Source organism: Phyllostomus hastatus, unplaced genomic scaffold (genome assembly GCF_019186645.2).
Source record: "Phyllostomus hastatus isolate PE091 unplaced genomic scaffold, TTU_PhHast_1.1 phas_scaffold_345, whole genome shotgun sequence".
Lineage (NCBI taxonomy): Eukaryota > Metazoa > Chordata > Mammalia > Chiroptera > Phyllostomidae > Phyllostomus > Phyllostomus hastatus.
Window position 1 is genome coordinate 21,351,196 of NW_025334024.1, and position 22,011 is coordinate 21,373,206.

The 22,011-nt window shown below is 46.0% G+C and overlaps 1 protein-coding gene across 1 annotated transcript in view; it reads left to right on the forward strand.

The window, feature by feature from the left end:
• Positions 1-4,085: 4,085 nt before the first annotated feature.
• CDH8 (cadherin 8) overlaps positions 4,086-22,011 on the forward strand; it is a 338,770-nt gene continuing 320,844 nt past the window's right edge. Inside the window, exons 1-2 of the mRNA XM_045818654.1 lie at positions 4,086-4,495; positions 19,066-19,516. Coding sequence (XP_045674610.1) covers positions 19,265-19,516 — 252 coding nt within the window. The 5' untranslated portion in view covers positions 4,086-4,495; positions 19,066-19,264. The remainder of the gene's footprint in view (positions 4,496-19,065; positions 19,517-22,011) is intronic.

Consider the following 22,011-nt stretch of genomic DNA (forward strand, 5'->3'; position numbering starts at 1 on the left):
TCCAGGCCTAATTTCAGGGACAGCTAAAACCAGCGGCCACGAAATGCAGAGCATCGCACTGTGAATGGCAAGCTTACTGATGTTTTCAGCCTAAGAAGCCATAACCACTTCCAAAGAAGTCAGTTTCGTCTTTCAAATGCTATACTAAGCTTGGTGAAGTAGCCACGTGATGAATTTAGTGTGCATATGCTTTCCTTTGTTTTATTTTTCTTAAAAGACGGTATTTTGTTTCAGAATATTCTTTATCTTCTCATAAATGTAGAGGTAGATAACACCAGGAAAAAAAAAACAAACAAAACGATACATAAGGCAGTAGTTTCTTCAAGTTTAGCAAGCAGCAGAGTCCCCTGGAGCATTTGTTTCAAACCCAGGATTCTCAGCTGCCCCCAGATGCAAGGTGCGAGAATGTAACTTCTAGCAAATCCCGCGAGAATAGGGAGGCAGGACCTGGTCCAAGCACGGGAACCACTGTGGTTGCTCACACTCATGTAACTGGAGCAGCATCATATATGCTTATGATTTTAAGGAGAAAAAAAAAGTGATTTAAAACAAGCTCTAAAACATCAAAAAAGGAACTTTCCTAAATTTATTCAAACATCGACAAACTTCTTTAGGCTGCTTTGTGCATTTTCTTTCATCCTCACACAATTGGAGTTGAAAATAAAATTTTAAACTTCCTTTTGTCTAATGCCACAGTTGTAATATATTACTTAGTCTCTCCCCCACACCCACACACACAAAAAAAAGAACACGGTTGCTTTTAGATTTCTTTATTAGGATTCCTTCCCATAAAATGTAAAAAAAGGACTGAATTTCCTTAAAATATTACATATTAATGGGTGTAACATGCATGTTTTGGCCATCTTCATATTTTACATCCTTAAAGTTTTTATTTTAACTCCTATTTTCAAATACCATTGGCAGGTGTCACGTTATGAAATCCCTTTGTTCATGGAATCCAGGCTCCTCAGCTTTTTATGTGTAGGAGCTATTCCATGAATGAATGAATGAATGAATGAATAAGTGAGTGAGTTACTTACATTTGAAAGTTGCTTACATTTGAAAGCAACTAATAAATCTGAAAGTGCTCAGTAATCATACCATGGTAAACACATTTTATTTTTGCTTTGGGCTTTTTAAAGATTATTTTAGTTTCTAAGCATGCACTGAAGAATGAAAAGGAGAAAAAAAAATGAAGTCCAACACAGCAGATCAGCTTTCTGTTCTATTCTACCATTCCCTGCTCCACCTACAGAAGTGGGAGTGTCCCCAGCTCTCCTATGCCTTCCAGGCCTCTGCTTCCTGTAAGCCTCCTGATTCCCCACTCTCCACCTAACCCTCACTTCCGGGACTGTCTCCTGCAGTCAAAATGATAGCAAAAGTCCCGCCCAAAGTGAAAAGGTCGTGTTTTTTACTACTGGAGTGCCTCACCATCGCATCCAATTGCTGTAGACTCCTCGACAAAATTGTCTGCCTTGTCATGAAACCCAGGCTGGGGAACCTTTGCCTCATCCCACTCTGTGCGTCAGTCAGCGAAGGGTGTTCTGGGGGCCGTCCTCTCTACTCCATCCCAAATTCTGTATCAGGTTATACTCCTAACCATTCAGATAACCCCTCCCCCCCCTTTGGGGGGATACATTTGTGGAGCATCCCCCCAAATGCTCCACGACACATGCAATTTCAGTGTCCATTCCAAAAAACCCAAGTAACACACCCCTCTTCCTGCTGGAAGTCTGTAGCCCTGGAAAGGGTGCTGAAAAGAAAACACTTTCTTAAGGAGTTAGGCTCTCACCATTGTGACATTACACTGCATCTTATTAGGCGTGGGTGGAATTGTTAAAGAGGCAAATAAATGCCTTGTCTTTCAGCATCCCTGATTATTTTAGAAATATCCATATAGGGCTTTATAACATTATCTTAATCCTCTTTCACACTGCTTAATCATCCAGCCCTCTCCTAAGAATCAGGAGGCAATGAGAAGGAAATTCCTACTGCAGTGCTCTGAGCAGAGACCAACAGTGGACCACTGTTGTGGACCACGGAGGGGACCACCGTGAATTCTAATTGGCCACAACTCAATGACCATGGCCGTAACTGCTCTCAGAGTACCTGAGGACAAGGTGAGTCAAAACATACTCATCCTAACCCCAGCTGCCGAAAGCCATTGGGTCCTGACTCTCTTCACTTTGTCAAAACAATCCCCCCCCCCCACTTAAGAAAATGAGATTTGAGGATATTGTCTGTCTCTACCATTCGGGCTTCCTTTGGGGGTGAGTTTGTTATTTGTGACAATATCCAGCCTTCAGCAGCACACAAGCTTTTCTTTAGTTCTCACTGGTGGAGGAAGGTGCCCCAAGGAAAGGTTCAGACCATTTGTTTCAAGTGCAAATGAGAGGCGGGGGTGGGGGACACAAACGTCTGCAATCGTACCAACAACAGAAATAAAGGAAAAAAAAAAACAGGGCAAGTGAACGCCTGGAAATGAAGCCCAACCCAAGATGGGATTTATTTCTTTGTCCACTTGGGACCGCCTGCTCTTGCAGCAGTTATATTGTGATGGAGGTTTGACGGCTGTTCTTTTTTCAAAGCTGAATTAGCTGGTTCCTGAATACCAGGTAAGCACACAGAGTCTGTGGAAAAGGACAAACAGTTATTTAGTGACTGCCTGGGGAGAAAAAAAAAATCCCTCCTGGTTCTCCTCTGCTCTCCCTTTCTGAGATTACTCACTAAGTTTCTTGCCCACGACAGCTGGAATGTGAAGAAGCAGACAGGTACGAGACCGAGAGTCAATATTCTTTTCAGCATCTCACAGTGGGATGTTAGGTGCGGCGCGCACACACACACACGCACACACACACACACACACACACACACAATGCCAAATCTGCATATACGTTATAAGCATGTTGTGTCTGTTTTCCCATTCTGCTCACTCTGTCTCATTACTGTGAGTCAGACAGTATGAGCTCCGCGGACCTTGTGTCTGGTCCCCTGCACCCTTTTCTCCATCTGTGTGGGCTCTGTCCCCAGATGGTGAAACCCTTCCTCGGAAAGCGCTTCTCATGCACAGGGAATGGACTCAATTGGGCTTTTCTATAGAGGGAGTTAAACAACAACAACAAAAAGTAAGGATTACTTTATCTTTTTTTTACTAATTTTATTAAACGATGGTCCCAGAGGATGATAACATTTCCACGTATTAGCCTCAGTGACAAGAAGAAAATGGACCTCCTAACTGATGATCCCTTCTTCTTACACTGGCTCTCCCCGAGGTTGGCCGTTTCTCAAGATCAGAGTGGAGTCCATCAGAGGACTTGAAGGAGCCACAGACAGGGTATCTCTTGGTGGCGGCTGAGGAGCCGCATGCCTGATGCCTACGCAGAAATCTGGAGGCAGGGCACACTAAGGAGACCTTTAGCGACGCCTCCCTTCATTCCCAAGCAAGTTCTCCCCTTTTCCCACCTTACTGCGCACCCCTCGGCTCTCCCTCATCTCATCGCCCCGAAGGAGTAGAAGCCTGGGGATATCTGGAATGCGCTCCACCCTCAAGACCGCGACACTCGGCCTCTAAACCCTCATCGTCTGAGCAGAAGACAGCGGTCTTACCAACACCCCACTCTGTTCGCAAGACGCTCTTGGAATAACAAGGAGATAAGCTCCCCGCGAGATCCCACAGCCCTGTGCGCCCTCTACCCACCCACCCCCACCACGGAGAACAGTCGCGGGTCACTGAGACGCTTTTTAAGCTAACGCCAGCCCCAAAGCTCAGGTAAGCCTCGAGAGAGAAAGCCCTGGGGTACCTCCTCAGGCATCCTTTTAGCATCTGCCAGCCCTCTTAGCTGGGAGCTTGGCCCTCCGCGGGCTGCGCGCCCTGCACGGAAGGGCGCATCTCCACCCGCCGCCTCCTCTGGCGGCGGAGACGCGCGGGGCGTGCTTGGTCGCGAGCAGGGAAAAGTTGTGCGCCCACTTGGTAAGGGGGAGAGCCAAGGAGCCACGAACGAAAGGGGGAAGGCTGGGAGGGGGCGGGGAGGGGGACTGCTTACACGAATTTCCAAGTGGTAGACCTGCCTCTGCGCTCTGCCCAATGAGATCCGTCAGGGGAGGCACCCGGTTCACTTTTCCACATCACTTCACAGTTACGTTTGGCAGGCAGGCGGGCTCGCACGCCGGAGCGCTCAGCCCAGATTTGGAGGATTTATTTGGAATCTCCCTGCCTCCTCGAAGCTCGTCCTCTGTCGCCGGTTTGCGCACAGACGGTAGCGTCCACCCAGCCGCTCCACTTGGGGCTGCGGACACCCCGAGCCCAGCGCGCCGGCTCTGCGTCTCCGCGCCCAGCTCCGCAGCTCCCGTAGGCATGAACGGAATCCGGAGGCACCTGCCCAGCGCGCGGGAACCATTCGGTGCTCGCCGCCCTCGGGAGCCAACCCCGAGTCCCTCCAGCCATTTGTGAACCAAGAGGCTTGAAATTCGCCAGCGCGGAGGCAGCCCCTCAAGAGTAAGTGAGCCCCCGTTCCCCCGTTTTTCTCCGTGCCTCAAGGACCCAGAAGGGAACGTTTCTTTTAAGGAATTCCCATGCCCCTTCGGGCACCTTGCGCGCCTCCTTCTGCTCAGATGGTGGATGCGGGTTCCCAGTCCAGGCGGCGGGCTGTGCTGGATCTTCTTTCCTGACATACATGACCGTTTGGGCGCCTCAAGTCTTGCCTGACGATTTTTGCAAACCTCTGTGACAGTCGATCCTGGGGATGAGCAGAGCAGGCTGTGCGCCTCCAGTTTTCCTGCGGTCCTGCTTCCCTCCTTTCGGTCGCCGGACGATTCCGCCGCCCCTCGACCCAGGCAGGCGCAGCTGCAGCCGCGCGCCTTCACTGCGGGGGCTGCGTGGTGAAAGGGAAGCACCTGCCGCTGGTGGGGAGGCCGGCGAGAGACGGCGAGGAAAGGAGGGAAGGGGAATGGGGCGCCCGCTCTCTGGTTTGCTGCATCTCTCCACCCTCGAGGAGAGGGAAGGCTACCCCCGCGGCGGGGCTGCGGATCACGACTCAGCAGCCAGAACCCCAAGCCAGGCTTTCCCACAAGTGGCTGCTCCAGCCTGGGAGGCGCGGTTCCGGCTGCAAACTTGCGGGATCCTGCGCCGCGCCGCGGTTCTGCCATCTCCTAGACGCTGCCCCGCACCCAGGCAGGACCCCCAGGCAAGGTCCTTTCTCAGGCGGCGAGCCTGAGCTTACAGAGGCCCCCAAAGCCGGGGACTCCTCGGTCCCCCCACCCTTCTCCCGGCGCCTGCAGAGCTCGAGATGCGCTTCCTGTCATCTCACCGCTCCTATCCGCCAGCCTTTGGCGGGGGCTGGGGTGGCCGCGCCCCTGGCAGGACCGGAGGAAGAGAGGGCTCTCGCCTGGGTTCTGCCAGCGCGTAACAGGTTCCTAAGGGACCTACTCCCGTTCTCCTACGCTCCAGCCGAGGTTGGGAGACAGTGAAAACCTGCCGCCTCTGACGGTGATGCCAACAGGTATCCTCATTTCCCCCCGCCTTTTCCCTCCCCAAGAGCAAAGCCTTCCCCTCCCCAATCTGGCCACGACCCCAAAGTTTCCTTGTGGTCGACCCTTCCCCGCAAACGCAGAGCCGGCGGCAAGTCGAAGACTAGCCCTTTGCTTCCGCGAGCGGAGATGGCAGCTGTTTGCTTGGGTTGCTAAATGTAAGAAATCAAACAACATTAATTGTTTATTGTTGCCAACGCACAACATTAGTCTGCAGTGGAAAGTCGGGCTGGCAGCTGCTCACTTTCGCTCCAATTAAAGGCTGGAGCTTGTAATCGGGCGAGAGGGAGGGAGACAAGGACCTTTCAACTTTGCCACCCTTTCCTGAAGATTCCACAAGAGTTTCCTCTTTAAGAGGCAGGAGCCGGCAGTCCCTTAGCCGGCTGGAGCCGCTAAGGAGATCAGCCGGCTGCTTTCTCCAGCCGGCTTCTCGGTCCTTGCGAGCTGACAATGGGAAGAAGGGGACGCAGGAGAAGGTAGGCGAGAGCACCGCCCTCTCTGACTTCCGTAAGGTCGCGGAGCCCAGAGCGGGGGACTGGGTTGGGTTGGGGCCCTTTGGAAGCGCCTGTCCTCTTGACAACACTCCTGACAGCCATCTCAGTGGTTAACAGCCCTCCTTGGGCTGTCACCTCCGGCTCCATGATAGGCGCTTTTCAACTGGAAAACTCTATGTGGGAAAGAGATATTTATGTAAGATCAGCGAGTGGGATTTTCCATCCATTCAACCTCTCGGCGGTACCTCACTGCATGCAAAATGAGCCCTATCGTTCACGCTGAAAGCCACTGAGATTGCTGCCAGGCTACTGCCTTCGCCCTGTCCGCTTTTGCAGGGGTTTTATCTGGAGTGTGTGAGTGTGTGCATGTGTGCGTGTGTGCGTGTGTGTGTGAGAAAGAGAAGAGAAGAGAGAGAGAGAGAGAGAGAGAGAGAGAGAGAGAGAGAGAGATTGATTTCTCTAATGGGAGACCTGATACCATTGAAGAATGTTCTCTGAGGGTTACATTTTTTTTCTCCACTCGAAGGGAGTTCTCCATAATCATGATGTCCAGACATGTTTTTCCACTTTCTGGAGCTCTGTGGTTGCAAGGAATCGTAGGGCTATCCCTCTTGTTCAATGAGAATACTAATAGTAATATTCCGTCATTCTGCCTGAGCCCGCTAGAAGTGCGTGGTCACATTAGCCATCCTTGCTGGAACAGTTGTGGGATTTTCAATCACGCCTGATGCATTGTTTCCTGGCCTCTGGAGAGGGCTTGGAGTTGAGAGGATCTGTGGTGAAAACAGAGGGAAGCGCCTCCCTGGCGACTCCGAGGGTCCGTCTCTGCGGTCCGGGTTGTTCAGGGGCTGTTCTGTGCCCCCACGCCGCCTGCACCAGTGTCAGGGTGTCCCATGACCATCACAGATAGGCCAGATGTTTTGGAGACACAAGCTCATGTTTTCTGAAATGTGTGCAGAAATGCAGTCATCCAAACTTCTGAGTCTTTCTCCCTTGCTGCTTGGATCTTGTATTTCCAATTATTACTATTAAAGATCAGTTCTTCCTTTTAACAGCCTGCAATCTTCTAAAACTCTCGAGACTCCAGACAGGTGCGTCTCTCCACCCAAGACTCTAGCCTTTCTGGGCTACCTTTTTGGTGTCTGGGATGCTTTTCGTGAGTTCTGCATGGTGTTATGAATTGGGCTGTAGCCCTCACCAGAAGGACCATGCTGTGCACATATCAACTCCAAAGGGAAGTCTTTAACCTGAAAAATAACTTCGCTGGGGTATTATGCAGAACTCTGGCCAAGGCAGCAGCTCTCCAAAGCAACCCCTTAAATAGCACTCTTTAAATAGCCAATGGTGGTATGCTGGCTCCAAAAACAAAAACAAACAAACAAACAAACAAAACCCGTTAGATAGCTCCATCAGGATTGCTATGAACCCCTTGAGAAAACATTTTTAAAGACTGTTATATGAATATACTCATGGCACAACATTTCCTTGTCAACTAGTTAAGAGCAGATACTCCTGGTGCCCAGGGAGCATCCGATTGTTGGGGCAACATCAGGAAACTCCAAAGAATGAGGGAGTCACGATTCTCTTTGAGACATCGTACCTCTGGGCTTTGCTTCCTAGGTTCCTTTCACTGTTTAGTGGTGAGGAAAAAGAACACACACGTAGAGGAAAGTTAGACTCCACATTTGATCAGCTGTTTGGAAAAACTTACTAATGCCTTAAAAAATAATCTTTATTTTTCTATTGAAGGTGGCACACTTTATGCTTTATCAACCGTCCAGGTTGAGCAAATTTTCCATGCAAAACCAGAAGCTTTCCATGGATAAAATGACCCTCCATTTATACATCAGCAAAGTTTTGTGTCTGACAAATCCAGGGCCAGATAGTATCAGAGCAGCCTTTTAATTATCGAGGCACAATATAAGGTCCCAAGGCTTTCTTGTGAAAATACTGCGTTCAATGGTGCTGCTGGTTTCGGTCATTTTCTATTTCTTGCAATATTCAGAGAAGCAGGAAAAATGTAGATTTCAGCACTGTTGGCATTCACAGCTCAAATGGACTAACTTTGCTTTCCAGTTTAGGAAGAGGCTCCTAACTTCAGGGTATTGTACACCTCCTCCGGAGCGTGGAATGAAACCACGGCTGATTCTAGTGCGTGCACACACACACAAACACAACTTTCAGAACGCCTGAAAACATGCCCAGACAACTAACTCCTTTATCGGTTCAAGTAGGAGGTTTTTTATTTTTTTTTAAATCATGTTCCTTTGCCGTTTCATCTGCCTGAGATTGTCTGATTTGCCCTGCTGGCTCTTGAGTTTGTATACCAACCAGCCTCTTTAAAATCAGTGTATCTTTTGGTGGTGTGGGCATCTTATCTGTGTATATACTTGTGAAACAGAATAATATTTTGATGTGCTGAGGCTGTCACCTGATTTGGTGAGGTTTAATCAACCCAAGAGCTGTAACATTGGTCCTCTCTCATTTCATTCCCATGGACGTTGTGGATAACCAATAGATTGCTGCTGATCTCTCGGTTCCTGCCTCTGGGACCCACTTCGGATGTAACCATGAGGAGAAAATTAGTTGAACCTGGCAACTTCCTAAGGCGATCGAGGGATGCTCTGTAGCTGCTGCTCCCCTGTGTTGCCGCAAACTCAATCTCCCTCACCACTTCACGGCACAGCACCAAGGCCGGTACAGTTCCTTGTTCCGATCAAGCTTTTACTTGCTTTTACTTCCCAAGCTTTACGTCATATGCTATTCCCTCTTGTAAATATCATCCATCTTCGTGGTTTTGGAAGTCTTTTCCTTTCAGTCTTATTAGTAGGCAGAGTATATAGATCTGATTTGGGGGTACCTCTTTGGAAAAGCATCATCAGAGAATAACACTTGTATTTAGAACCTTCGAATTCCTTACTCGGCTACCTTTGCTGCCAAAGACAACTGCAAACGTTAGCACGATGGTCGGTTGAGGGCTAAGCTCAGAGTCGGTGCTCAGTAAATGTTTCCTTGAAGCATTTGCAATTAGCAAAGAGGGTGCGTTCTCAGTAAAAGGGAGCGGAGGGCAGGCTCTGATCAAATCCGAAGTCTGATATTGTAATGATCGACTTCAGTCTTCTCTGCAGAAGTTTTGTAAACTGCCCTGAGTTTATTTTTAGACAGAGCATCTCTCTCGTAAAAAAATAGATTTTCTTCATGTTTCACAGAGTATATTTTTCTTCCTTTGAAATCATTTTTAAATGATATGGGGATATAAAAGTGACATGAGTCAGCTTGGTAACAGTGAGAATGCCTCTAAAACTAGACTTACGTCAGGCATGCTATTCAACTGTGTGCGATGCAAGGTTACATTTCATTGGGAAAAACTGCTCTAATTATGGAAGTGTTGCCTGTGTAAAAGGGTCTGCTCTGTTTCCTTGCTGGGGATGTCTAAAAAAATTACCAAGAGAAATTTACTTTTTATCTCCTTTCTTTGCTCACTTCCTCTTTTCTTTCTTTCTTTAATATACTTTTTATTTAAATGGACCAGTTCATATTACCCTCTTGTGAATTGCGAATCTGGGTGTCTTAGAAGATAATTCTACTCTCCTTTATACTGCTTTTAATCAGCAAGGTACCTGGCCCTCACATATACACACAGGGGAAAAAGATATATATATAATTCATTTCATGGTAAGGTGCTTTTGTGGATGCGTCTACTGATATTTTAAGCAAATTGAATATCTTGCAAAAAAAAACAGTGAGTGGAATCTTTTTAATCCTTTCTATGTATATAATTAAGTGAAAATATTATCAAAGTATATTCATGTGCTATTAGCAGTAAGAATAATATTTTCCAAGCATTGTTCCCTCCTAGAGAGAGTAATGCATAAAATATGATTATCTGATTCCTGATGTGACACAAAAAACATAAAATATGCAGATGAGGAATGATGCAAACACCGTAGGTCGGGGCTTCCTCGTCTCCGAAGTTGATACAACCACCACAAGGGCACACCGTACTCTCTATTAGTCTATTGCCGTTCCAGCTTGACAAACAGAATTTACCTTTTCTCTATCCGAACAGGTCCACCTTCAAAATGGGGGTGCTCAGAAATAGAAAAAAATGTATATCTATTTTTATTGAAATCAAACATACCTGCCCTTGAGTTTCTCTAATATATTGTAGCTGAAGATAGTCTCCTTTTTTTCAATCTGTATAAGCAATCTAGTTAATTTTCATAAACTCAGTGGTCTTTGTGAAATCTCAGTAATATTTTTGTCAAATGATCACTTGCTCCTTGACTGCCTGCCCCATCATCTGTGTCTGCAGTTCGTGGTCACAGGGTCAGTGGGTCGTGTTCAAGCTGTGAAGTCTGAGGCATGAGAGAGCAACAGAGAAGGCACACCTGCGAGGTGGCTACTACACAGTCTAGTCTACTGGGCAGAGCCTTGACTTACCATGCTGGGATGCTTGGCTGCACCGTAGTCTCACTCTCACAGACTCCACAGCCCTGGCTCTGTGATAGACCCGACTGTAACCACTCCCACCTTTCTTCAGCAAGAAGGGAGAGCTTCTAGTTTCTAACGATCCTCAGTTCTGCCAAAACTCCTTGAAATGCATGGGGAAAGTTTGTTGAATATCTGTGGAAGAAGACACTACTTGAATCAGATCTCTAACTAGCATTATCTTTGCTGAGCTCCCTTCTGGATGTGTTTAGAAATCACCTTGACCTCTTCTTTGCTTTAATAGGGACACCCTACTAGCCCAGTCTCACAGAGATATAGATGGTGATGAAATGCAATGGACTTTTTCCTGTAGAAGAAAAGTACCAGGTTGTGTTTTTTCATGAGTTCTTATAACTTGGTTGAAAATGAACAGTTCTGGTGTGGCTGTGCATTTCTTGCCCTTGGCCTTCTCAGGAGAAGATGGTGATGGGCAATGCCACATCTTGTATCAAAAAGACTGGGTTGACGGAGGTGGGGGGTAAAAATACTAGCCTTTACAGGCCTAAGAAAACTATTAAAAGTCACAGATTCTATGTTAGCAGCAGGTAGGGAAAGCTATTTGTGAAATGCTATTTTATTTATACCTAACTTGGTTCATGCCATTCATTTTAAATTCAAGGGTTGGGAAAATATTATTTTATTTATTACCTGTCTACATAGAACACAGCAATAAATTGAAATAAAATCATTTTACAAAATCAGTTAAGATTCTTTGTTAAGCACATGTAGCATCCAATAAATACTATTATTTCTGATAAAGAGTTTTACATACCTTATCTTGTTTAATTTTTTCCTGCAATCCTTCCGTTAGGTAATATTAAATACAGTGCATCAGTTTCTTTCTCTCCCACAATTGGGATAAATTCGCCCAGACCACTTATGTTGCAAATGATAGAACTGTCATTCTAAACTACTTCTGTCTGGGTCCAAAGTCAATGTTCTTAACCACTGTGCTTGGGAGCTCCCCACAGTTCATCTGTATTACAAACTTGGTAAGAATAAGATTGACTCCTATTGGTTGCTGTGATTTGAAGGGTGTTGCTGACCTGCAACTTTGCAACCTCTGGAGTTCTCCAGATGAGATTTGAAAGTGGCCCCACACGCAAAGGCCAAGGAGACTGGAGAAAGGGGCCAACCGCTCCACGTTGGTAGGTGGTGGTTTTAATCAGCAAGGGAACTTACATAGGGAGTTTGACTTGGTCAGCCACAGACAAGTAGCTCTCTTCACCCTCCCGGGAGAATCTTAAAAGTTTACATAGAGGCCTCAATGAAGTCTGGTACCGTGTTCAGTCTATATGGTCTCAACAATGCATTGTTCTCTCCAGGCTGCATTCTTGAAGTGGCTCCTAGTGTAGGAACAGTGGGCATCACCTACATTCCAAGGACCAGGAGGGGGTAAACTGCCTCCTCTGCCCAGGTCCAGATGGAGGGTCACTGGTGCTCCCATTCTCTCCATGGCCTCCTCCAACAAATAGTTAGTATAAATTGTTTTCACTCCTTCTGTCTCTGACTATTCCACTTGGAGCAGGTGATTTAAAGTCGGCAAAGGGTGTGGCTTTTTAATGAAGAAGGAGGGACTTAAAGTAGACTGGACCAATGTCTTCCAGGCATTGCCCTGTCTTTGATGAGCTTCGACTTCTATTTATCTTTTTGAGGTGATCTCAACACAGTTCTGCTCTAAGCAAGTTCAACACAATAGATTTATCTTCAATAACTTAACTAACCTTATCATTTGAAGAAAGTTTTTTATAAATAAAGGCCCAGCTCTATAACTCTAGGAAAGGGACCTTATTTTGACCTTCTGGACTTTGTCACCAACCATGTTTCCCCTCCTGAAATGTATGTGGATTTTAGAAAAGCTTCTATAGCAAAAAAAAGGGGGTCTAGATTCCATCTTGGGAAAAAGAGAAGAGATTTATTTATTTACTGCTGCCAAATAACCAATAATTATAGAACTTAAAGAAATTAATACTCCTAGCAGAAAAAGAGGAGTATGTCAGTAACTGAGCAAAATCGGTCTGATGGGTGTTATTTTGGCAAATGATCTGTTTTTGGGTAGATAGAGCTGGATAAGGAGACCATCTGAAGTTTAGAAAAAAACGATCAGAAGGACTGTGGCTGTGGGGAGAAAGAAACACACAAATATGTGTACAAGTTTGTGTACATGAAGCATTGAGATCCTGTTCCGCCCAGGGAATCTGGTCAGGGAGCCCTGAAGGATTCTCTTGTATTATTTATACTTGGACACCTGCATGTGCCATTCCTTTCCAAGGTCCAAAACCCATTTCTGCCTGTTCTGCTCTGGTCACCCAGCGCTCGGCCTGAATTGCGCTGGGCCACGCCCCCGAATCACACCCGCTGTGTTCCTGAAACACCACTTTGAATGCCGCGTGCATTTACCTGTTTTGAAACAGCCTGCTAATGGCTCTAAATTCAAGGTCAGAAATATTTTTAATAGAAACTCTCTGGTCCTGTGTGTCATTATTTTTTTTCCTCCATGAAATATCATGGCCACTAGGCCCAGTGGATAATAAAAGCATAATTTCCTGCCAAGCACAATAATCTTCTGGATTGAATCCTAAAGCGTCTGTAAAAGCCCATTTTTATTTTAGACATCACCTGTCTGTGTGTGGCTTATCATTTGGAACTTGACATTGTTTGCAAAACCAATGGTGCAGTATGTTTTTGCATAATGACTTACCACATTTGAGAATTGACTGAATTCACCTTGATCCAACATTGGGTCAGGAGAGTAAAATCCGGGTTGTAATTAGAACTGTCTCAGAAATGTGAGCGTGAATGTAAAGTCGGATTACAAGTATGTTACCCAAGAGAAGATAGCTTCTTATGGGGGAATTCGAAAGACTTTTTTTATTTGGAGGAATTCCAGAGAGACTGTAAAATCTCTTCATCTCACTATCTGGGTGTAAATCAATGTAGCAGCATTATAATAAAGTGGCTTGCTTGGCCAGCCATACATATTGTGGTTGGAAAAATCTAGAAATGAATTGATTTTTTTTAACCCAAGCTTTATACACCCTTGCGCAATTTCTTCTTCCTTGTATACAGTGAACCAGTTTGGGTATGCCGCTGCCATTTACAATGTTTATTAATTCTGGTAACAGTCACATAATATGCGGCTAGATCTCAAAAATTCTTTAAAACTATTATTGGATCATCAAAGAGACAATGTGAGCTCTGCCCGTGACGGAGATGCAAGAATACAAATAATGTGGTTCTAATTGTCCTAGTGGAGTTCCGTTTCTCTCCAGGTGGCAGACTTTGCTGAAGTGAAGGGCAAGTCCTCACCAGCTCCTGATAAAATGCATGTGCACGGGGACATGCCAGTCAGTGGGGCAATTGTTCCCTTGTCACTCCCGAAGTTGACATGAAGTGTGGGAGGAATATTATGACATCATGCGAAATCCTATATATTCATACACTTCAGTGCAGGGTTTCCAACAGTCTGATATGTGTGTGTGGTCTCACATACTCAGGGATAGTAAGTCGTTGATGGGCGTGGCTTTAAGTGATGCGAGCAGGAAGTGATGTTCCCACCATTGAATCCTTCGGGGCATCAAAAGGAGATGGTCTGAACCAGCAGCTGGTCTTATTCTCTGGAACTTGTGGCTTCTCAGATGGTGGTCCTCAAATCAGTAGCCTCTGCATCATAGGAGAGCTGATTAGAAATGCAAACTCGCATGCCCCCACCCCTAGATTCACTGGTTCAGAATCTGCATTTTATCTGAATGTATACTGAAGTTTGAGAAGTGCCCCACTAGGCCTGTCCTGAAGGTAACTCCTACAGGACGCATCAGAGCTGATTTCCAAATATTCAGGAACTTCTCCAGAGCTGGTTCATGGTCATCCTAAGCTTGAAGTTGGTCATGGTAGAAATATTTCTATCGTGGAAATCAGAAATCAGGCATTTTTTAAATTTTTCCTTTCAAGAGCTACTTATTAAATACTTAACAGCACACTCTTGCCTCTCATTGTGACTGGTCTGCCCTTTTAACCAGCAAAACACACCTTTTACTGAGGTGTGATGCTGGGTTTTGACAGTGTCTGGGTTTAGGAGAAACCCCATTGCTTATCATACTGATTTCTCTGTGCTTCCATTTGCTCTTCCCTAAAATGGGAATAATAATGTATTTTCAAAGATTTTATTTATTTATTTTTTAGAGAGGGAAGGGAGAGAGAGCGAGAGAGAGAGAGAGAGAGAGAGAGAGAGAGAGAGATCAATGTGCGGTTGCTGGGGTTCATGGCCTGCAACCTAGGCATGTGCCCTGACTAGGAATCAAACCTGCGATGCCTGCTTTGCAGCCCACGCTCAATCCACTGAGCTACGCCAGCCAGGGCAGGAATAATGATGTTTTCATCATAGTCATAGTAACATGTACATTATAGGGCTATTTTGAAGAGGAGGTATAAATACACACATGTGTGTAACACCTAATGTGTGCAACACCTAATGTGTGCAGGTACACATCGGTCTATAGTCTTTATTGATGACTTACCATATCCAGACATATAGTAAGTGTGTGTGTGTGTATGAGTGTGTGTCTAGCCTGTCTTATTGATGGACCATTACCCAAACATTTCCTAAGTGTTCAGTGTTCACTTCTATGTTTTGCAGAAAATAATATTGGCTTCCCATTCTTAAGGAAATATTTTAAAAACAGAAACTGTTTCAATAAAATGTGAAGCAATAGTACAAGTGATTCAAGAATGTGGCCACATTTGAGGAGGGGGTAATAGGAGTGTTCCAGGTGCTTTGCACAGGGGGCGTGGTGAGAATGGCCAACAGGGAGGCAGAAGGGTCCCCGCAGAGTTGGACTAATTTCTTCCTGGAGGTCTGCCAGGGCTCTGCCACCAACCGTAGGACCCTGGCCAAGTAGTTTCCCCTTTTCTCTGGAAAATGAGGGGGGGGCATTGGAATAGCATTCATCTGCCTTCCATACCCTCTCTGTGGGAGGGGATGTATTTTTCTTGACAAAGCTTTGGGGAAATCAAACACACTCTTCTCTTCACCCAGAACTGGCAGTGAAGAAGGCCCCCTAGTCGATAAGTACTCTGCAGCCACCGTGGCTGGGGTGACGGTGCTGGGTGGGGAGGAGATGCTGTGCTCATGGACTGGATGAGCTAATGAGTCAATGACGTGAAAGCTACCCTAGGTGCGGATTCATTCAGAGATCCTGGACTAGTCAGCGGTCTTGTTCCTGTCCATTGCTCGACTTAAATGTCCTCTCACGCCTCCCCCTCCCCAGCTGGGTAATCACGTCTCAACAGGTAGAGGACACGTCCTCCAGGGAGCCTACCGTAATGCTGCCAGGATGAGCATTCTATCCATCGCTCCGTGTGCCCCCCACTTTTCTCAGACGGTGTTTCACTGAACATTGGAGGTCTATATTTCTTAGTCCTTACCCTTTAGACTCTTTGCTTCCTGGAGGTAAGCTCTCTGACCTGGTTGCCTTTCTATTCCCAGTATTCGGACGCCGTATTATGCTCATCAGATAATTATATAATGAGACAAGAGGCTGTGGTCGGAAAGAGAATTTTGGAGTTAGATTGTCTAGCTTGAAATAATGACCTGCTTATTGGAGGTATTCTTTGCGCAAGTCATTTAACTATTCTGTGCCTCAGTTTTGAACAAAATAGTGCAAGCCTTACTGAGCTTTCTCTAATTGTAAGATATTGTGTTAATGGATGTTATCTTGGGCTCTTGCCCATACTTATTAATCCTTTCTCTCTGACTCCTGAAGTTCTGGCATTGTATGAAATTGTCTCAGGGTCTGTTACTACTTTCTCTCTCATTCTGGCGAGTTCAGGAAGGACACCGATCACGTCACCTTTCATCCTGAGTGCCACTTGATGGCTTCCATCACACAAGTGTCTATTATGAGTATAAATTGGGATTAAACATCCCTATCCCCACAGCATTAACAACACAGCAGGTGCCAGAGTATACTTGCAGAGGATTTGGCACAATTTAAAAACAATGGTACCTTCCAGCTTTTCCTAATAACTTTACCAGGATTGTAATCTTTTAATCCTCTGGGTAGGTATTATTATTATAGTTACTGTTATTGTCTTTAGCTGGTCCCCCGTTAGACAACTGGTGAGTGTAGGTTTTTTTTTTTTTAACTAGAATTCAAATTCCCGGCAGGCTGGTGATGCCCAGAATTAACAATCACACACATCTTAGGACTCTGCCTCTTCACACTCAGTCCAGGGGTCTTGGGCATTCAGGTCTAGCCCACCCTGCAGCAGGGTGTCTTTGTAGCAAGCAGGAAGTCTCCTTTGCCTGAGCAGTGTTGGGACTGAGGCCCCATGACTAGAATGAACCCCACCTTACGCATAAAATGGTCCAGCCCCTTCCTCATCAGCACCACCCCCACCCTCCCACATGCACTGTGGGAAGACTGTGACTGCTTCTCTGGTGCTCCAGGACCTTGCTAACTCCCTCTGCAGCAGTCACACAGCTTACTTCTTCGCTCGTTCATCTCACTTTCTCACCAAAGGCCCCCCAGGGTGGGGACCATGTCAGCACCGCCTTCATAGTTTCGTGAGTGCGTCCCATGTTCTGGCCGCTTTACATGCATCTTATCTCTGAATCTCCCTTCTTCTTGGAGAGTTTTGGAATTATCATTGGCAGAAGTCATTTGGCAGAAGATGAAACAGAAGCTCAGAGAACTCCAGCATGTCTTCCGTCATGACAGGGGACAATGGGAGAGCTGGGATCCAAACCCAGGCTTTCCTGCCCCCACAACACACACTCCGCAGCACTGCCACACTCCTTCCTCAGCGCTGTCCCGGCCCCGCAGACAGGAGAGGTTGTGGCATGGGATGTATGTGCTATCGACGCTTAGTAAATACATGGACTGGCAATTCAGAAATGTTTTAACATGTTGGGATCACTTATCAAGACCTTTAGAGTTTTGCTTTGAAGCCTGCCCAGGCCTGTTCTCACACTAGGATGAGAAGGGGTCCTGGCGGCAATGCGCTGGAAAGGAAGGCTTGACTTCCCCTTGTGTGCCGCTCGCTGTTCCAGGGAAAGTCGGGACGTTGTTCTGAGCTGGTTCCCTATTGAAAGCTTCTCACCTGTTTCCGAAATGGCTGCTGCGAGCGAGGGCTCCTGCGTTCACCTCTAGGGTGGAGCCACTTTGGGGGTACAGAGTCCTAGGGATTGATCTGAGCCCAGGCAGAATGTGACAAGCAGATCAGATGCCGCTTGCACGGGCAGCAGGAGCTGGGTCTGGCCTCGGCAGCTAGGTTCACTCTGCCCGCCGACTAGCCCCCCACCCAGATGCCAATGGCTTTCTTGCCTTCCCACCCTGAGACAGAATGGCCCCAGGAACCCACAGGTGAAAAAATCCCCCACCTCATTATGTGTGAAAGGAGCCACACCATTGCTAGCGGTGCCCCGAGGAATTATTTTTCCCATTTAATTTAATTCAGCGAGGCTTCTGTCTACGATCTGCCGTGAACATTATTTTTTTTTAAATAATTTTTTTGAGAGGGAAGAAACACGTTTTGCCACACTGAAGGTAAGCAAAAAAAAATGTGTTTGACACCTGAGGTAATGGGGGTATTTTGGGGGGCCCATCCCTTTCCGAATCTCTTCAATTGAAAATTGTATTTTTACTACCTTCTGCTCCCCGGGGAGCTTTTCATCATTTAAATCTCCAGTTCAGCTGTGCATTCGGAACGGGAGTCCTGACGCTGTCCTGATTATGGCGTACAGACCGGACGTTACAGGGTTCCTCTCTGGGAGCGCTCTAATTTTATTCACTCATTATTAGCATCCTGGCGCAGAGTTGCACTCTGCATCCTGGGCTGGACGATCCCTTCTGATGGGTTGTGGCAGCTGAGACTCTCAGAAATTGGGGAAATGTCCCTTCCCATTCTCATGCCTCAATTAAACACACACACACACACACACACACATATGAAAGGCTAGTTTCCTCACATGGTTCAGCATAAAGGGAACTAGAACAGATCTTTACACTGGTAAAGAAAGAAAGAAAAAGAGAGGAAAAGACAGAGGAAAAGAAGGAAGAAGAAAACGGTAGATGCATGCACCCTTTCCAAGAATACAAGAGGGCTTCCTCAGCACACACCCCGACTGGCATTAGAAAGAAAAAAGAATGTGAGACAAGTGAGTGGAAGGGATGGAGAGAAGGAGAGGAAGGCAGGAAGGGAGGAAGGAAAGGAAAGAAAGGAAGGGAGGAAGGGGAGGGAGGAGGGAGAGGGAGGGAGGAAAGAAGAGAGGGAAGGAAAAGCCAATTTCTGTTACTGTAGTCTAAGCCATGTTTGATAAGTCACGTAGATAAAATATTAACACTAAACTCTAAATGAAGCTTGCAGAATACAAGGGCCTGTTACTAGCCCGCTTGCCATGACTCCTCAGATCCACTCCCTTACCTCACGCTCCAAGAAATGGCTGGTGTTCTTCATTTACCTGATTATGAAAAGCCGTGATTTTGTTTTAAAACCTATTTTCAGTGGACTTTTTTTTTTCTCTTTCTTCCCCCTCTTTAAAACATCTTTGCAGGGAATTTCAATGCAAAGGGAAGCCGATGGATCTCGGCCTCAGCAACTCCGCGTAGACGAGGTCCGCGTCGTCCCGTGAGCAGGGGGCAGACCTGTAAAAGCCAACGCGCGGCCCAGCGTGATGAAGCGGATGGCTGCGGACCGGAGGCAGAGCAAGTAATTGTCTCATTTCCGTGGTGATTTGCTTAACTGGTGGGACCATGCCAGAACGGCTCGTGCCAATGCTCCTGGATCTCTGGACCCCTCTAATGATATTATGGATTACTCTCCCCCCTTGCATCTACACGGCTCCGCTGGATCAGTCTCAAGGGGCCGTGAGTGGATCCCGTTTGGAACTAAACAGGCTGAGCGAGGAACAGCGGATTTTGAACCGCTCCAAAAGAGGCTGGGTTTGGAACCAAATGTTTGTCCTGGAAGAGTTTTCTGGACCTGAACCGATTCTCGTTGGCCGGGTAAGCTTTGTTTTTGAGATCCCCGTTTCAGGATCTGTTCCTCGTCTTTCGATCTTAAAGTCAGGCGTGTCACAGCTGCTGACACACTTAGCTGTGAGTCCTTCCGGCCACATGGTTTCTTCGTTTATCTACTGGCTTCCCTAGGAATGTGAATAATCTCGTGGTAACTGGTCTCAGTGGAGACAGGCTGTTCTGGGGAGAAAGCTCGTCTCCCCCATGCCTTCCACCCCATCCTAGCCACAATAACACTTGCGTAATACGCACACAAATAAGATGTTCTGTCTCATTTCGTGCAAGACACCTCTCACTCACAGTGCCTGGAGAGCTATGCGTTTTTTTCCCCCGTTTGAATTCATACCTCCTTGATTCTTAAACTGTTATTACTTTGTTTCATTGTATTTCGAGGCCATGTTTCTCCGATTTCAGGTAGAGTTTCTTCCTTTTGCGTGTTCGTGCTTCGCTGTGTCACTCATTAACCTGGGATTCAGAAAGGGGAATTTCTTGCCTGAAGGCTTGACAGTGCTTTGTACTACAAAGTTCGATAAACTTGGCAGTGGGAACCTCGTTCGTTCACTGTCAGATGGGATCCAATATATAGAATCCAAAGTGTACTGTCGCGGCGTATGTGAGTGCATGTGGTAGCCTGGATTTACATTTGTTTTATTGCTGTTGGCAGGTTAGACGCGTGTTTCTGGTGCAGATCAGGGCTGCCTGCTTCCCAGAGTCACACTGTGGGTTACCCAAGACCATGCGTGTTGACTCCTCAAACCTGTTCATGAGCTTCTGTTCATTTTGACACACAGCAACTTCGCAGGTAGAATTCCAATGACGAGTCTGCCGATGGCTGATTTTCCTGATAAGTCAGTCGCATTCGGAAGTGAATCACGCCAATATTTTTTCGTTTGCCAAATATAGCAATTTAGAAGAAAAATAGGCAAGGATTAAATGTTGATCTTTAAGACTTAAGTTAACTCTTCATTCGTGTTTTGCTGGGAGCTTCTGATTGCTTTTCTGCTTCTACCTTGCAAAGCAAACCGAGCCTGTCCAGGGGCTGTTTTCTCATTTTATATAGTTCTCCTTGGGCAGAGGAGACCTGGGTGAGGAGGTACAAGTCATTCAAAGACCGTTTATTGAACCCTTGCTATGTGCCCAATGCTCTTCTAGGCACACAGCAATGATTCCTGCCTTCAAGGAACTCACATTCTGGCCGGCATTGGGTGTTTTCTATAATAGTGTTGAGTACTGTTATAAAAGCACTTTGTGGGTATAATTCTATTCCAACAATAGTTCCCTCCCCCTCTCTCTGTGCACATGTATGTATACCTTTATTTCATGAGTCCAAAGGACAAAAATCTCTGAAGGAACTTTTTGTATGCCTGACACAAACTCAGGCAGCAGAAGTGACTTGGAGCTATTTATAGTCATAATGCATCCCAGTAGTCTTGCTGTTCCTATATTTGCCAGCAGAAATGTTAATGTGTTTGATTACAGGGCGCTGCCCCAGACCCTACTGAGGATGTTACTTACTGTAGAGTTTTTATACCTTGACATGTTCCTAAATGTGAAAAATTCTGAATTCCAAAACTCATTTGGCCCAGTGGGTTTTGAATAGACTCCTTTTTTAAAATTAATTAATTAATAATTACTTTATTGTTGTTCAATTACAGTTGTCTGCATTTTCCCCTCGCCACTCCCCCCACCCCAGCCAAACCCCCCTCCCCCCTTCCCACTTCCACCCTCCCCCTTGGTTTTGTCCAGTGTCCAGGGTTCCTGGAAACCCATCCCTCCACAGTCCCCTCTCCTCTCCCCTCTGGCTATTGTTAGATTGTTCTTAATTTCAATGTCTCTGGTTATATTTTGTTTGCTTTTTCCTTTTGTTGATGAATACAGACGTCTTGACCAGCATCATTTCTTTTGTAAGTACAGGAACTAAGACTTAGATGGATTAGTAAAGCAAACCAAGATCATAGAGCTAGCAAATGACCTGAGTTTGAATCAGGCTGGAGATTCCCAAAGCCATAGTTTTACCCACCATATCCTATTGTACCTTAGTCACTAGCTTCCACATGTTTAAACTATAATTTGCACTTAAGAGTTACTGAGCATTGAATGTAGAGTCCTTAAATTCTTACTTTCTGGATATTCAGAACTTCTTTAGCCAGCTGAAAGGCAAATCACTTCATACCACATGAATTCTGGATAATTTCAACGTGCATGATCCATAGACATCTTCTCCCTGTTTCTATTAGTTAACTCTTCATGGAGGTACATCATCACACCGATGGTATCTTGTGTAATATAAATAAACAAGTGTTCTATTCCCAGGAGAACTTTTCTCTTTTATCTGAATAGAAGAAGTAATGAAATTGGGTTTTGTTTTGGACTCATAGACTCTGATGACTAAATTCACTTCCATTCTTTGAGTGAAGTAATAGGGGCATTCAGTATCTTTTGTGACTTAGTAACACTCAAGAAATTCATGCTTCTTTGAATGG